This window comes from Oreochromis niloticus, linkage group LG20, assembly GCF_001858045.2.
Source record: "Oreochromis niloticus isolate F11D_XX linkage group LG20, O_niloticus_UMD_NMBU, whole genome shotgun sequence".
NCBI lineage: Eukaryota > Metazoa > Chordata > Actinopteri > Cichliformes > Cichlidae > Oreochromis > Oreochromis niloticus.
In genome coordinates, this window is record NC_031984.2 from 2,488,006 (window position 1) to 2,505,845 (window position 17,840).

General features: G+C 41.9%; 2 protein-coding genes across 2 annotated transcripts; one reads left to right on the forward strand and one right to left on the reverse strand.

The window, feature by feature from the left end:
• Positions 1-1,267: 1,267 nt before the first annotated feature.
• Positions 1,268-7,153, reverse strand: LOC102078770 (macrophage mannose receptor 1). Its single transcript, XM_005477876.4, has 6 exons — positions 6,621-7,153; positions 6,236-6,426; positions 5,610-5,829; positions 5,101-5,442; positions 4,747-4,841; positions 1,268-3,505 (listed from the first exon to the last, which is right to left on the reverse strand). The coding sequence occupies exons 1-6, from the start codon at positions 6,655-6,657 to the stop codon at positions 3,383-3,385; spliced, it is 1,008 nt and encodes a 335-aa protein (XP_005477933.2). The 5' UTR covers positions 6,658-7,153; the 3' UTR covers positions 1,268-3,382.
• Positions 7,154-9,398: 2,245 nt separating this feature from the next.
• Positions 9,399-17,128, forward strand: edem2 (ER degradation enhancer, mannosidase alpha-like 2). The gene is given in 12 exon segments (XM_003446007.5): positions 9,399-9,668; positions 10,881-10,991; positions 12,243-12,282; positions 12,378-12,483; positions 12,643-12,768; positions 12,864-13,075; positions 13,438-13,579; positions 13,853-13,977; positions 14,057-14,201; positions 14,871-14,992; positions 15,104-15,226; positions 15,229-17,128. Coding segments are annotated over 12 exon segments (1,689 nt in total). The 5' UTR covers positions 9,399-9,576; the 3' UTR covers positions 15,574-17,128.
• Positions 17,129-17,840: the final 712 nt, after the last annotated feature.

The following is a 17,840-nucleotide window of genomic DNA, read 5'->3' on the forward strand; positions in this document are numbered from 1 at the left end:
GAGAGATAATGAGGGAACGAGACACGGGGGGAGAGCACAGCTGGGAGAAATCACACACAACGAGACCGGTGGGAAGCAAAACTGGGAACACGAGAAAGGCACAGAGACAGGAACCAAGAGACTAGAAACTATAAATAACAATGAAATCAAAGACTATTAATCATTCAAAAACACAAAATGCTGGGTCACAGACCCACAACCATGACATTTCTTTATTATCTAAGAAGAAAGGAACTTATTTAAGTCATTGGGGATGTCAGAAATAAGGTGTGGGTGTCTAAAACACCTTGGAGTTTGCTTCTGAAGATTAACTTGTGTTAGAAAAACGATCGGTCTTCTTTCCTTTACTTATCAATCAATCAAGGCTTTATTCGCCACATGCAGGTTGCCCTGCAGTGAAATGGGACCCCCCCGACCTTACACACACAACACAGACATCATATGAGGATACAAGTCGGAGATCGGTAGCGTTACAGAAAAAACATTGAAATGTACACTACAATGGGAAAGTACAAGAGGAAAAAAAGAGACCTCTACTCATGCTGGGCTCCTATGGGAGGACAGCATGAGAACAGGAAACAAAAAAACTCCTCTGCACAAAAAGCACATAAATGTCCACAGCACAACATTATGAAACACGTGAGAAGCCACAGGGTTGGGTGGGGGGTGAGGAGTAATCCGAAGCAGACACAGCAGCTACCATTCCAGCGCGGGCTCAGACCCGCCGTGTTCCCCAGCAGGAAACAAGCATCGAAGGCGTTTGGAAAGGGAGGGGGGATGAGTGTGTGCATATCAGTGTATATGTATGTGTGTGCGTGTCCAGAGTTCAACTGAGACAGTGTCCTTCGCCCTGCCAGGCTAAGTAAACAGTCTTCCAGCCAACCCAGGTGGCCTTGCATGGGATGGGAGGAACAGTCTAAGCACAGTCTGTTATCAGGGAGTTTTTGTTCGGCTCCAGCCTAGAGACCGCAGCTGGCGCCGAAGGTATAGCCGCATGAAGTGATGGTGGTTTTTTCTTTTATGCGAACAACTCATGAGAATTTCAAAGCTGTTCTCTAACACTTCGACACCACACTGGTCTCTCAATCTCCCGTTGGAGAGCCGCGAGCTTCTCCATGATGTTATCAAACTTGCGCTCCGTGGTCTTGTCATTCTTGTGCTCAGAGAGCAGATTCTGAGACCTCACGACCGCAGTGAGCTGCTCCAAGATGTGATCCAACTTTCGCTCAGAGGTCTTATTCTGAGTATTCACGGCAGCCGTAAGTTTCTCCAAGATCTTAACCATGCTACACTCACTGAGCCCATTTTGAGAAGTCGTGCCTCGTCCCATCATTTCAATCCCAGTGGGCAGCCTTGTGGGGGTTTGAACAGCCGGTTCCGCTTTCTTAATTCTCCGATAAGGCAGGGCCAAGCCAGCTCCGATAAGCAAGAACCCTGTTATCATGGTTCCGAATAGGTAGATATCTTCAGCGTCCTCGATCGACAGTCCCGCCAGGCACACGACCCTCCAGTTATGTGTCATGTAATTAATATATCCTTAGTGCGTATTTTCTTATTATATGGTTTTATGTACTTTAATAATGAAGGTTTGTAAAGCAAGGTCACTTTTGACTCATAAACTAAGTGCTCAGCCAGACTGAAAAACAGGAAGTTAGTGTAGAGCTATACAAGTATATTAATAAATACAGGAAGCCAGACAGAAAAGAGGAACTTGTACAATATAAGGAATGTTGGTATCGAAACTGTGACGTGTAAAGTACCAAAATAACACCTATATGAGACACAGTTTATGATTCTAATGTTAGAGTTTCTGCAACGGGCTTTTGGGGCTGTGCAGGACTCTCTCTTCCGGAAGATGATTGAATAAAAAAGAAATATAAAATGTTTTGACCACTATGAGTCGGGTTTTCTCTGTTCCATCATGGGGATCAAAGAATCAGGTTTAATATTTGGTGTTTCCGCCCGGTTCTTCGTGCAACAGAGAGAACAAATGTGGCCGAAGGTTGGATCTGATATGAGGCGAACAGAAGACCGGTCTAAAAGGATTTAAAGGCACATTTAAAGGCACCTGTTCAGAGAAAAAGCAAATCTGTGCATATTGGATGAATTCTAAATTATCTGTTCACTGAGTTGATGATCTTAACTATTAAATTGGCTCAGTAGTGGTAAAACTAAAGTCTTGAGAATAAAGTAAAGCTTTGAAGTAAAGATAATGAAACTTTGAGAACAACAGTACTGATTTAAAAGTAATGTGAGATTTCATGGTAAAAGAGAAAAGAGACCAATGTGTGATTAAGAAGAAGAGAATATAAGAGTTTATGAGTCAGTTTATGGTTTAATAAGCGTCATTTCAAGTTCAGAGGTGGAGACCTCCTCCCTATTGGAGACGTCCAATAGGAGCTCCGGCGTGGGCATACTCCAGGTCCAGCTACCTGCCAAGACCTGGGACCTTGGTTAAAAATAGCTAATGATCAGAGGATCATTTTGTGGGACACTTATTTGTCAGTAAAAAGAGTAATTTCGGACGTGGAAGTCCGACAAAAGGACGCCTTGAGTTGGGCAAGGTGTCTAAGTGACTCAGGATTTCAGAGAATCGAGTCAGCTGTGATCTTGAGTTTTAATGGAAAATTGATTTTAAAGGAAAATCAGTGTTTACCATGTTGAAGTAATTCTGATGATATTACTGGATGTGCTGTGATACAAGTGAAGAATCAGTTGTGTATGTGTGGATATACAATTGTGTTGATATTTCTGGATCCGGTGTGGTCCATGTGATAAGTTAATGCTGGGTGCGATATTTGCCATGCTGGGAGTTAACCTACAAGAAAAGACTGAAAAGATCAACAGAGAAGAAACAGAGAAGAAGAAACAGCTGAGTTGGGCCTGTGTTTGCTGGAGATTTGAAGGCCACACAGGACACTGTGAGAAGAGGGACAGGGACCAGTCAGAGGTCAAGCCGGACGAGTTCAAGTGAGAGCGTACAGGATATAATTGGATTGAAGTTGAGCCTGAACTCATGGAGGTTTAGGAATGTCCACCACATCACAACAAAGAGGTTAACAAAAAAAAAAAGACAGAGAAAAATAAATAAATGAACTAACAGTTACATGAATGAATAGAAAACACACACACAAATTGTTACATGTGAAATTATTTTTGGTGAGAATCAGAAGTGAGACAGTTTGAATCCAGAGCTCAGTGCAAAGAGGCATGAATTAAACCTGATTATAAAATACATATGCAATGAAGAAGCAGCTTACACTCAACATTAGTATGAACATTAGTGACGCTGATTGGAAAATAACAAAAGTATGGAGAATGGACAAGGAAGAAAAAAATCTTTCAAGATAAATAATGCAACATTCAAAGCTTTTATCTTTCCTTAAGGGATTTTTATCTTCTTTGTTTTCTTTGTGTCGCTGTGAAAAACGTTTCCATCTGACTGCTTCCTCCAGCTCAGGTTGATGTCCCCTCTAACCCCCTGGGCCTGGAGCTTCTGTTTGACCTGAGACACACAGAAAATGTAATCTGTTAAACTTTAATAGAGTCAATTCTTGACTACAATTTTCTTCTTTTACGAGAAAAATATGTCCTATACCAGGGGTGTCCAACTCCAGGCCTCGAGAGCCGGTGTCCTGCAGGTTTTAGATCTCACCCTGGGTCAACACACCTGAATCAAATGATTAGTTCGTTACCAGGCCTCTGGAGAACATTTCAATCAGCTGTGTTGGATCAAGGACACATCTAAAACCTGCAGGACACCGGCCCTCGAGGCCTGGAGTTGGACACCCCTGTCCTGTATTGTTATCATATTTTCCAAAGTATAATTACTATTTAGGCCACTATAATAATTATCAGTGCTGGGCCTTTTACCAAGCCTTAGGGAGACAGGAGAGGAAGCACATGCCAAACTGGTGTCTTCTTTTTAGTGAGAACAAAATAATTTCTGTTAATATTTACAATCTGTTGTGGCAAACATACTGGTCTTGTTACACAGCACAGGGGTCAAGCCAAAGCAAAGACAGGAAAAATATAACATCTGAAAAAACCTCCAGAGTTCTGCAAACAGTCTTTGGAAACAGATGAGACCAAGAATAATGTGTACCAGCGAATGAAAGACAGCGCTTACAATCTGAAGAACATCACATCATGTGTGGCTGCCACCAGTTTATGATGATGTGGCTGATGAGAGAAGTAGCAGGATGAATCATGAAGTGTACTCTCAGCTCAGGTTCAGTCAGAGAACCTGCAGAACTGAAGGGACAGAGGTTCACAGTGCGAATGGATGATGGGCCAAAGCAAACTGCAAAAGCAACCCAAGAGTTTCTCAAGACCAAAGTGAAGGCAGAGAAACCCACAAACAAGCAGGAATGAAACACGGCTGCAGCTGAGCAACACAAAGGAGGAAAGACAGCATTCAATGATGTCCATGTATTCCAGACTTCAGGAAATCACTGACTGCAAAAGATTTCATCAACTTTTAAAAAATCCATATATTTAACAGTATGTTGGATCGTCCAGTTACCTTGGAAATCTGGCTATCTAAGTTGAAAATGACTAATAGTTAAACAGCTCAGTACTTTTGTTGAGTCCCCTGAAATAAATCTGTAAGTCTGTACTTCAATCACATGTCGATTGATTTAAAATCTGTTTTTCGTTGAGAAGTTCTGACTTGTATGTAAACTGGAACTCTTGTTGCCAAACCAAAAACAAAAGAATATGAAACTAAAAAAAATAAAAAATTACCAGCTTCAGCATGTCATCCATCACAGCAGCACGATTCAGATCCAGGTGAGCGTTTTTCTCCAGCCTGAGTCTCACCGCTTGCTTGTAAACAGGCTCTTTTTAAAAGAGAAAAGTAAGGTTCACAGTTAGCCAGTGAGGTTTTTTTCACTGAAAGCTGCTTTCTGTGCGCTCACAATAAACACCCACTGGATGTGCTGCCTGGCTACACAGAATTTGATGCATTAGTAGTTTTAAAGTCCAACTTTCCAGCAAAACTTTTGTATGAATTACTTCTGTTTTGTTTTCAAGCTAAACACACTGCATGCATGCAGCTGTGTGTAGATGTAGCTAAAGACTGTCTGAATCATGGCTTACCACTGTAGCAGACAAATGGCTTGTTCCAGTCACAGTTCCAGTCCTCCCAGTTTCCAGAATGTTTAAAGTATGCTGCCACACAATTCTCTCTCCAGTATTGGTTATTTGGTTCTTTTGTTTTCCAGTATCTAAATGTGGAGGTCCTTCCATCTGTCCACTTCCAGGAATCTCTGAAAAGGCCGATCCAGACTGGTCGATCTTCAGCAGGCACCAACTCCTTTACCCTCTGATTCTCTGACATGTTCCTCACACTGGCCAGGTCTGTGTGATGAGCTCTGCAGTAGCTCTGAGCCTGGGTCCATGTCATCGTTTTGTCGATGAACACAAATGTCACATTTTGCCCTGAAAATGGACCAAAGGAAGAAGAAAATTAATTTCTAAAAGGTAAAAAAAATGATGGATATCTTCATGTTAGCTACCACTGAGACAAATAGATCCAAAGGTTGTTAAGTCAAGAACTGAAGTGTGCATGATTTGTTTCACGGTTGTGCACAGATTGAGATCCTCACCTCTGACATCAGAGCAGATTGCACTAAGGGTTTTGTCACAGCGTTTATCATTCCATTCTCCACTGACAAAAATCTCAGCACAAAGTTCGTGTCCCCCTTCGTTGTCTGGTTGTCCAGGCTTCCAGTTTCTGAACTCAGCCTCATCACTTCTGTAGAGATCGCTGTCCGACCTCGACCACCTCCAGCTGTTCACGTCATTGTACAACCCGATCCAGGCTCGCTGTAAGCAACGATTAACGAGTGACATCCCTGGCTTTTCTGATTAGTGGTACACTATCTTTTTAAATATTGGAGAAATATTTGTAAACAAGGTTTTTAAAGACAAAGTTTGTTAGTTTGAAAGTTTATAGATAAACCCTGACGTTCAAGGGTATTTCATTACATAATATAAAAAACTATACTACTGTAAAGGCTGTGGAATAACAACACCAAGGCATTTCAATTTAGATCGAGTGATTGTGGGGGCCAGGTTTAGTAGAGATGATTAACACATCACATAAACGTACAATAAGAAAAAAACAGGAACAAGGGAATATTGCAGAGAAAAATTAAATACGTGAATGTACAAGTATTTGAACTGCCAGTGTTAAAAAGATGTTTCAGTTAAACAGAGAGAGTGAACTTACATAGCTGTCTGCAGATTTATCAAATTTGTTCAAGTCCACCATGTCATTCAGGGTCTTCACGTCCTCCATGTTTTCTATGTTGGCCAGGTCTGTGTAATACAGTCTGCAGTGACTCAGTGCTTCAGTCCAGTTCTTCTGCTCATAAACAAAATGGTACTGACGTTCAGGATTTAAGGACACGGCCCACAGCCCTGCAGTGACAGACATGCATGATCACTTTTAAAAAGTAACTTGACTTTTTATAATTAGATTTCAGTGTAGTCTGAACTTATTCCAGCAGTAAAAGCATATCCAGTATTACTGTCACTGATATACTGTAGCTATCTAATCCAGCTATCATTCTGTTTTCATTACAGCAAATATGGAAACACCTTAAAACACTTGCCTGATGCAGCGGCGATGAACAGAACAAGTTTCTCCATTCTTGTTTGTTCTGCTCGTATCTGTGACTGCACACACTCAGATGAGGAAATAACTCAGGAGGTTATACATGAACACTTTAATGTTGACATCATGCAAAGTTATTAAAAGGAGAATATTTGCTTGTGAGGTTATTTCGTGTCATACTAACTGATACTGGCTGGATGATGTAACACTGGAGCTTTACTAATGCTGTTGGGATGTGATGATCTTTCCTGAATGAACATAAAGGAAATGTGTAAGGAATGATCATAAGGCAGCAATGTATGCATGTGGATACCTGCTACCAGCTCCATCACAAAGCTGCACATTCAGTGTCATTTAAGAGAAACAGGAGAGAGAGCAGCGTCAGACTGCCAGCAGCTGAAAGATGAATGTTTGAAAATATAAAGGAAGATGTGAGACTCAAGACTTTCACACACTGTATACCACAAAAATGTATAATTAAATGTAAAATTCAAAGATATTCTCATCAATTATTGAGTCTAAGTCTAGAACTTGAACGCCTCTGTCAGTGCACCCCAGGGTGGCTGTGGCTACAACATAGCTTGCCATCACCAGTGTGTGAATGTGTGTGTGAATGGGTGGATGTCTGGATATGTAAAGCGCTTTGGGGTCCTTAGGGACTAGAAAGCGCTATATAAATACAGGCCATTTTTGTTTTAATCCTCTGACATCAGAGCAGACTGTGTTAAGGTAACGTGGTCACAATTTCCATTGGTCCATGATCCATTCCCACATCAGTGAGCGCAGGGAACAGTGAGGGCAGGGATCAGTGAGCGCAGGGATCTTTGCCTTCCCTGCTGTCTAGTTGTCTCAGTTTCTGAACTCATTCTCACTGCTTTCATAGAAATGTCTGTTTGACATCGATCACCTTCAGCTGTTCACATCATCGTACAGTCCAAACTAGGCTCGCCTCAGGTGTGCTTCAGTTAGTTAAATAGTAGCTTTGTGATAAGCTCTGAAACTAAAATGGCTTTATTTTTACAGAACATCTCATATAGTTCTTCTGATTGGAGGAAAAATTTGTCACTCTAAAATACAGTGGAGCAGTAATAAATGGAAGTATTCAGTTAATGTGCAATGATAGAGATTACATAGCTGTAGGTCTTTTGCTAAAGTCTGCCATGCTGTTCAGGGTATCCATATACTCTGTGTTTTCTGTAGTGGGCAGGTCTGTGTATGTATCTCTGCATGTATGTATGTTTGGCTCTTTGATAACAAAACAAAGAAATGAAAGGCGCCTTGAGCAGTGATGGCAATAACGGCGTTACTTTTTTCAGTAACGAGTAATCTAATTACTATTCCTATCGTTACAACGCCGTTACCGTTACTAGCAAGAAAATGCCAGAGTCATGATAAACAATATATACGCGGCGTTTTTTCCTCAATAGTTTCATCATGTTTACTGTCTAACGACAGCGCTAGCGAGCACTCTCTGCTTAAGACAAAAAAAAAACAAAAAACCCCACCCCGTTCGTGTTGGTGGAGAAATGCACCATGTCGACCAATCAAAAAATGATATGGCAACATGACATTTGGTTGTTTAGAAAGAGGGGGAAGTTTTAGGAGTGACGGCGAGAGAGATGTGAGAGAGATGTGACATTTAGCGTGTAGTTAATGTGTTGTCTTGTGTAGTAATTTTGTAGTGTTGTATATAGTTTGGTGTTGTGTGTCAGAACAATGAGGTGACTGCTGTGTGCAGGTATCAGGCTGTGATGTTCTCCTTTATAGTGGACAGAAATTTTTTTTTGGAGTGGTACAAATAATTTGTGTGGCATCTTATTGAATGCAGAACACCTGATTGTTCTGTAAATAGTTTGAAATGGTTATTTTAAAAAGGGTAAAAGGTAAATGGCTGCAAATAACTTTGGTTGCAAAACTTGTGCATCAGATTTTAAAATTTGACAGTTTATATTTGCATTTAAAGTTATGAAATATGATTCAATAAACATGTTTGTGGTTGTTGCAGTAAAAAAGCTTTTCTACGTGGAATTTGTTTTTTGTCTGATTTTAGATCAATTGTGTTAGTACAGTATGTCAAAATGAAAACATAACTGTAAATTCAGACACATGAGGTTGTGCTGAAAAGGATGATACCAAACAAGGCAAAGAAATAGTTTTTAAAGGTAAAATGTAGAGGGAAAATCAAAAGTAGATAAAAATGGCCAATTATACCCTGGACCCCAGAGGGTTACAATTTTTTTTTAAAGTAACACAATAGTTACTTTTCAAGTAATTAATTACTTTTAGAATCTTGTAACTCAGTTACTAACTCAGTTACTTTTTTGAAGAAGTAACTCGTAACTATAATTAATTACTTTTTCAAAGTAACTTGCCCAACACTGGCCTTGAGACTTTCCACACTACTGTAAATGTACAGTATTTTGTAATGTGTGTCCATCCATATTTGCAAAGTTATCTTTTTAATACTGACTCACTCATTATGTAAATAAATAGAGATACGTATAATTTTAATTAATAAAATAAGAGATGAAAATAAGAAACAGCTCGAAAAAATATTTAGCTCTACGAAATAAACGTTCTCTAAAATAAATACAACGGAGCATAATTTTAAAATAAAACTTTTTTTATTAATTCATATCTGTATAATTCATTTTACAGTCCAGTTATATTATTATTTGTCATTTCAATGGCTTTACTGTCATCATTGTCATGTAACCAGTTTATTAATAAAGGTTTATTTAAAAAAAACGTCCAATGAGATTCCACGTCGAAAGCCCTCGTCAGCGCACCGGTTCGACGCATGCGCAGATGACTAACTTCCTGTTTCCTGACCGCTGAATAACAACAACAGCAGACTCTTCTCTCTGTGCTCCGTGCGTGTTTCCCCGTTCTTTAATTTCAGGTGATATCTGTGTCCGAGTCCACCTGTCTCACCTGTCCGTCTGTCTGTCTACATGCGCGCTCCCGTGTGCGCGGCGCTGCTGGTGTGGGTGCTGAGCGATGCGGCGGCTCGTCAGTTCTCGGAGGAGGAGATGGCTGCTGTCAGGTACGAACACCAGCTCCGTCTGGACTCGGTTTAAAGTTGAGTTTTGTGCAGACACCACCCATCCTCCCTTCATCACGTCAGCTGGAGCGAGTCTGAGGGTGGGTGCGTGTGTCTGAAGGGGCTAACGCTAACACTAGTCTGGGATCCCACTGTGAGTTTGAGAGTGGGGAAACTCCCTCAGCACAATAATCAAATAATAACTGTAAAGTGTTTTTTACTGTATGTTTTATCTAAGCAAGTATTTCCACTCAGCAGTCATCTTATCAATGCGTCCAGGCAGCTGTTTGGGTAGTTTTATTGTATTTTATTTACAAAGACACCACACTCAGACCATATGAGCAAAGGTTGGTGACTGTGGGGAGGAAGAACTCAAGACCACAAACAACAAACAAGACAAAAAACAAACTGTGGAAGAGAGATGCCAAATTTAATGATATGCAGCAGTGGCATTAAAACAATATAAGATAAGTTCGAGTTGCGGCACATTAAATAACTCCAGACGCAGAAATTCATTTGCATCTTTATCGTCTCTCATTTGTTTTTTGTGTTTGACTGATTCTGTTCCTGAGCAGTCGGTGTGGGCAGGTTTGATGTTGGTACACTTTGTTTGTGGAAATATTTCATCCTACTATCAGCTGCATTTGCCTCATAATTTGAATGCTGCCTCCTTCATTCTTTTAAGGTTTTGACTTAAGCAAACTGACTTAAGCATCATTTCAAACTGATGATTAAGAGAAGTCCCAACATATTCACAGGTTAATCAGTTTGTTTTAAAAAGCTTTGAATTCACCTGAAACACAAAAGTTTTTAATGTCTCGATGAAAGCACACAGATTTGTTTAGGTGATGTAAAGAATGGACACTGGTCCTAAACAACCTTAAACAGCGATTCTGCTCTCATTTGTTTGCGTGTTTGTCTGCCTGTGTCAGTAATGTGAGAAGCTTTTATTTTGAAAAACGTTGACAGTTATTCTAAGTGTTAAGTGGTTTCTTTTGCTTGCTTTTCTGAATTTCTGTTAAAAAAGTTGATCTGGCTTCAGAGCGTTTCCATTTTGATTTTAATATATGTTGAAATATTTGTGTACTTGGATGTTTAACATTTTTCACACGAGGGAAAAATTGCAGAATCCAATTTTCACTGAATTAGTGGCATCTAAATTTGAATGCTTTGATAAATTGTCCCGTCCTTAATGTAACAAACTTCATCTCTCAGACAGCGCATCAAATCCATGTTCTACCACGCCTACAACAGTTACCTTGACAACGCCTTTCCCTATGATGAGCTCCGCCCTCTCACCTGCGATGGACAGGACACCTGGGGCAGGTGAGGCAGTTTAAAAATTTGAATGTTAAGTACACTTTACTGCTGTTTAATTTTTTTCTGTTTCTGTTATTGCAGGTAATCGGTTCAGTCCGTCTGTTTGTTTGTTTAGCGTCAACAGTCTCGAGCTGATTTAATTAAGGTTAAAAATCGGGTCAAGTTCAAGGTCACAACATGTGAAAATCAGCAGAAACTTTGTATTACTCACAATCTTTTCATGGATTGTTTTCAAACTTCACAACACTATAGCAGGCCTCAGGGGACATGAGGATCTAGGTTGGCTAAGCATTTGACCTTGACCTTCACTGTTAGCACCTAAGGTCAAAGTTGACCTTGAAAAAAAAAATAAAGAAACCATGTTGAGTATTATTATGTATATACACTATTATTTCAATACAAGGTCCTACGACGTTACGATGACCCATAAAGTTTCACAAAGTCACACAGCATGAATATAAAATCTCAAGTTTCTACAGCTGATAGAAGCCAAAGTTTTCAGTCAGTTCTGCTCCAATCATACGGGTGAAGATAATAAAATCGATTAATCATCTCCCAATTTGAAATCGATATGTTAGTCATTGGGGGACACATGCAGTTTCTTAGTTTAATCTGACGTTATAGACTTCACAATGACGCAAAAAGATTTCCAACAATGCTGACATCAGCATGCTTAATAAAAACATCACCGTTTTAATAGAGCGTGTGCCTTTGAGGGAGATCTGAACTCTCTGGGCGCTCTTGTTTCTTTTATTTTGTAGTTATAAGACACTTCCTGTCTCAACAGGACACAGTTAGCACACGCCGAACCTTTAAGAATTTCTTTTACCTTTCTGTGATTTTTATCACTTTCTGAAACCATCAGGTCACATTTATGAATGTATTTAGTATATTCAGGTGAAATTAGTTAATTTTATTTCCCTTTAATTAACGGATTCAAGGACAGATTTCTCTTAGAAAAGTTTAATGCATTTACTGCTTTTTCCAAGCTTTTTTACACACATCACATTAAAAAATTGTGGCTTTAACATTAAATTATACAATTATGATTTTTCTCTTGTTTATGTATTTATGCAGGGGGAAGGAAGTTACATTTAGACAAAGATAAAGAACAAAGAATTTCAAAGTAAAACATTGAAAATATCCTCTTCAATTAAAGTGGTTCAGAAGAAAACACTATGTAAGGTTAAAAGTTCTTCTATTAAGTTGTCAGAAACATTAAGAGTAATAAAACCCCTTCTGCTCTTTTCTCCACAGTTTCTCGCTCACTCTGATTGACGCCCTCGACACTCTGCTGGTAAGATTTACAGAACCTTTAACAAACACTGATGAGCAGATGTCGTACTCCTGTGCCGTGACCCGACAGTGGTTCGATGTGTTCTCTCTCTGAAGGTTTTGGGAAACCATACAGAGTTCCAGCGAGTGGCATCGCTCCTCCAAGACACCGTCGACTTCGACATCGACGTCAACGCGTCCGTGTTTGAAACCAACATCAGAGGTACTGACGGACGATTCAGAGTCTGAGAGGAAACTCATGTTCAACATTTAAACTGCTGGTTTTATAAATGCTGCACATCTGGGCCCAGGAGCTGTGGAAAAGGAGCGTGTCCACCTCAGGTTAAAGTGTGTGTGTGTGTGTGTGTGTGTGTGTGTGTAGTTGTGGGTGGTCTGCTGTCAGCCCATCTCTTGGCGAAGAGGGCGGGAATGGAGCTGGAGCCCGGGTGGCCCTGCTCAGGACCGCTGCTGAGGATGGCCGAGGACGCCGCCAGGAAACTGCTACCTGGTGTGTTCTGGCATTTCAGACTCTAAAGTTTTAATGAACTACTTTGAAAAGCACACATGAATAAATTAATGAAATTTGTCTCAACAATAAATCAGCGTTTGAGACTCCCACCGGCATGCCGTACGGTACGGTGAACCTTCTGCGTGGCGTCAGTCCCACTGAGACACCGGTCACCTGTACCGCTGGCGTGGGAACCTTCATCCTGGAGTTCGCCACACTGAGTCGACTAACGGGAGACCCGACATTTGAGAACGTCGCCCGCCGAGCCCTGAGAGCCCTGTGGAAGACCAGATCTGACATCGGACTGGTAAATAAAGTGTCTGCTACAACCGTCTGCTCACATCCAAAAGTGCAAACATGGCAGCTAAAGTCAGAAAAGGCCTGACATGAGCATTTGTATAGGGTGTGTTGAAAATGGAGAGTAGAATGAATGGAGCCACTGATAGGTCAGCTAGGCTTCCTTGGCTAGTCAGTGACATTAATTTAAATAAAAACAAAAACATTTAAATATGCTGATTTTATAAGAAAGTTTCTGTGGAGGGCATTGTGCTAAAGTCCTGGAGCTGATGAAGGAGCAATCCTGCCAGAGCTCGCTGGCTTTTAGCTGAATCAGTTAATAAAAAAGGAACAGCCCTCCTACCTGTTTCTCTCACCTGTCTGCCCGCCCAGGTGGGGAACCACATCGACATCGTGTCCAAGAAGTGGGTCGCTCAGGATGCCGGTATTGGCGCGGGAGTCGACTCGTACTTCGAGTATCTGGTCAAAGGAGCCGTTATGCTGCAGGATGAAGAGCTGCTCAGCATGTTTCAGGGTAACCGTCACAGCGCTCTCCTTCCTCCTCACAGCAGCTAAGCAATTTCCTGTTTTACTAAAACAGGAAGACAAATAAATTTGTGGAGACAAATAAAATAATTTTTCTAGTCTGTAAATAGTCGTCAGGGTTGGTTTGTCTGATTGTTCCAGCTGCATAACTTCTGCACTTTCTGGCAAAAGTTTTGTGAAAGCTTCCATTTGATGCCTCCGTGCTAACAAACAGAAGGAAAACCACACATCTGATCTCTGATCCTGTGATGCCTTTTATCAGCGTATGATCGAGCCATCCAGAACTACACCCGCTTTGACGACTGGTACCTGTGGGTGCAGATGCACAAAGGAACCGTGTCCATGCCCATTTTCCAGAGTCTGGAGGCCTTCTGGCCCGGCCTGCAGGTGAGTGAACACACAAACCCAGTCTTTAACTGGAGGCTGTTAACATATAAACAAAGTTAAATCTGTATCTGTGTTTTAGTCTCTGCTGGGAAACCTGGACAGTGCCGTGAGAACTTTCCAGAATTATTATTCTGTGTGGAGACAGTTTGGAGGACTGCCAGAGTTTTACAGCATCCCTCAGGGTTACACTGTGGATAAGAGAGAGGGCTACCCACTGAGACCAGGTCAGTCCACGAACAGACTCCTCAGCCTATCGCCTTCTGTCTTCGGGGTCATTTCAAACACGTGTCATTGAAAGTCCTGTGACAGCTATGTGAGCAATTTGTAGACAAAGACAGCAAATGTTAATAATCCTCTGACAGGTCCGTCTGTGGAAACCTTCAGCTGGTTGAGTTTTAGTATCTTGAGATAATCTGAACTAAACAGCAAGTGAATAATGCTTTTAGAGATGGGCAACAACACAGAGCTTTATAGCAAAAATAAACCATTGTTTTTCCCCAATGAGTGAATTATTGAGTATTATTATACACACACAGTGTTGCTCCTGAGTTCAGCCGTCATCATGTCCCACCCCCTCAAGCCAAAGCTTCAGAAATCTATTACTACCTTACAGGACAACCCCACCTTTTTATCGGGTTTACGCGTGTTTAATAAAACATTTATGCACGCATGCACTAATGTTGGTGTAAGTGTCTGGTTGGAGAAGCTATAAGAGGCCTGAACGCAGCAGCAGGTGACAGCCATTAAAAGCTATAGAGGAGATGAACCTCGAGGAGTTGATGTCAGTTATCTGGGTTTAATAAAAGTGTAGTTTTTGGTTGTGTTTTCAGAGCAGCATTAAGTGACAGACCAGCTGACAAACGCTGATCTTCCTTCTTCTGTACGTGTTTCAGAGCTAATCGAGAGTGCCATGTACCTGTTCAGGGCAACAGGTGATCACACCTATCTCCAGCTGGGCCTCGACGCTCTGGAGTCCATCGAGAAGATCGCCAAGACGCCGTGTGGATACGCCAGCGTAAGTCCCACCATCAGTTTGATTGGCTCGCCTCAGTTATCAGTTTGAAGTGCTCCTGATTTCTAAAAAAAGAGCTCATGAGTGAAGTTTTCCTCGCTCTTCTTCCTGCAGGTTAAAGACCTGCGAGATCACCAGCTGGACAACAGGATGGAGTCCTTCTTTCTAGCTGAAACCATCAAGTACCTCTACCTGCTCTTTGACCCCGCCCACTTTCTGCACGGCGGAGGGACGGAGGGGACGGGTCGTGGGAGGAGGGTGGAGAGTCGGGGGAGTGTGTGTTAGGGGCAGGGGGGTTCATCTTCAACACGGAGGCTCACCCTCTGGACCCAGCGGCGCTGTACTGCTGCGGCCGGCACGACCAGGACCACCAGGAGCTCCAAGACATCCTGCTCACCCTGTCGCAGCCCGGCAGCCAATCAAAACCACCTCCCAAACAGACAGAGGGACAGCCGGGCAGCCAATCGGAGAGCATCGCTCTGAAACCCGGAGAGAAGAAGACGCCCCCTCTGCTGTCCTGCTCCGTTCAGCCGTTCAGCGCTCGGCTCTCCATCCTGGGACAAGTTTTTACCGACAACACGTGAGACTGTTCGACTTCCTCCGAGCGTCTCGCCCTGAGCGACTGTGAGACCCCGAATTTCGAGGTTTCCGATTGTTAAACTGTTCAGACATTCCTACACAGATCTACTGTGGTTCGCTTCTTGTTGCTATGAAGGATCTCAGGACCTTTGCTGTGCTTTGTCGACTCAAATGTAATTTAAATTAAAGAGAAAATATATTTTTATTTAAAACAAATGTTATTTGTTCTCTATTTTACACGGTTGGTGATGAGGTGTTTTTTGTGCAGTACAGGGCTTTTGTTTGGTTCTCTGAATTCCTAACAGTGTGTCGGTCACCACTATGACTCCCACTGGGGCATGGACGCACCACCTTGGGGTGGTGGTGGGGGGTGGTTGTCCTGCGGTGTCTGGCACTGGGATTCTTGCAGCGGATTGGTTGGTTCCTTTGAGGATGTTGGGTGGTGCGTCCGTGGATGGCGATTGCTCGGTTTCGTCCATCTGACGGCTGGTATGTGTCAGAGCCACACCCACATCAATGCCAGGACCCAAACAATATTTCCTTCATATTTTAGTGGTTCTGTTGTTGTGGCTGATCGCTGTAGTTTACAGTTGTTTGTTACAATAAGTGGCACACCTTCAGCTTCTGTGAACCTGCCTCCATTATTCTGTGAAACCTGTTTGTTTATCCTGTGTGCGTTTACTGTCGTCGATATAGTTACATCACAACATGATCCTCTACACCAAAGAAATAGAGAAATGTCTGAAGGTCATCACAATATAAGGTTTTAATGACTTTGATGTGGGATGATGTACAACCATGCAGCTCCACTGCAGAGGTAAATGTGTCTAACTACAGAAACGACAGTCAGGTCACCGAGCTTGAGCAGTCTGCATTAACTTCCCTTTGCACCATTTAAGGTTTCATCTTCACACTGAGAGTTTCTGTGACCAGCCAACGGTTTCTGACATGTGGGGACAGATTTATAACTTTCCAAAACAGACGGGAAGTGTTTTCCCCTCTAAATCCAGGATCCAGACCTCTGAGTACAAAAGACAGGAGTCAAACTGATTAAACTTTAAGTGTTTCTATGAGAGTAGTTAAAATTCTGTCAGAGTGTTGACTGGATTGCAAATGGAGCTTTGTGCAAGTTTACATCCCTGCCAGCAGGAATCAGGAGTAATAATGGGCTCATGTTCAGGAGCCTTTGTCACTGTGGTTACAATAAAACCAGCAGACAGAACAATAGTCCAACAAATTAAAGAATTAATAGCACGTGAGCGTGCTGGCAGTGTTTGTGTGGGCCGTGTGGGTGTCTGTGTTCGCAGCAGCCAGAGGGAGGCAGTGTTTCGCCTCCATAGTGCCAAAGTATGTCTGGCATCTGGGAGTCAGGATCCTACAGAGACGAACACGTGTCACATTATACAGAACACAAAATCATGAACCTTCTATAGTTTTCGTAATGTCTGCTTCTTGGACTGATTTCATGTAAACCATTCGTTTCATGCAACATTTCCCCGAGAAGCACAGCTGCAAGTGACTGAATATTTATTACTGATTAAAGTGTACATGACTAACAAACACAGTGGTTTGTTTGTGATCCAGTATAGATTACAGTTTATTACTAATGAGTCCCAGCATAAACTTTTCCCGACATACAAACAAAGATGATCTGTTGATGCTTGGAATAATCAGAAATTAAGTTGTGTGATGAGAAACAGCTACAGTGCAGAGCCTCGTGACAGCAGACTGCAGGTCGAATGAATAAAAAGCACAAAGTGTGATCCAAGTCACATGATACTTTTTTACATTTAAAAGAGGACCTGTCAGCCTGCCTGGCCAGACGATTCAAAAAATGAGGGAGCCGAGCAGCAAATCCCCGCTCATCATTAATGACGAGCAAGCAGCAAAAGGCCCAAGTGCCAAAACTGCAGCGCTGCTAACAGCCACTTCAGGCTGACTGCAAAGTGAATCAGCGCCCACAGACTCACAGGTTAGTGTCAGACTTTGAAGTGCTAAAAACTGAATTCATGGTGGATCGTTTCCTCCTTGGTTAATAGTTTTTGTTGTTTTTATTTTGGACTGACACAGAGACGGGTAGCTGATCAGTGGCTGCCAGGCCTCATTTATGCTAACTGGATCTGTGCTGTAGATCTCAAGCACCGGCTGGGCTCACAAAGAGTGTGAAAATACTGCCAGTAACCAAACCAAGGGAAGCTTTTAAAAAGGAGCAGTAATATTTTCTAGTTAATTCAAAGACTCACAGGTAAAAATCAGCAAGTATTGGTTTAAA

Excerpts from the sequence above, each read along its gene's own strand:
- LOC102078770 (XM_005477876.4), bottom strand. The coding sequence starts at position 6,657 with ATGGAGAAACTTGTTCTGTTCATCGCCGCTGCATCAG. Across the intron at positions 4,842-5,100 it reads GCCATTTGTCTGCTACAGTG|AGCCTGTTTACAAGCAAGCG; the intron begins GTAAGCCATGAT and ends TCTTTTAAAAAG. Across the intron at positions 3,506-4,746 it reads TGGATGACATGCTGAAGCTG|GTCAAACAGAAGCTCCAGGC; the intron begins GTAATTTTTTAT and ends TGTGTGTCTCAG.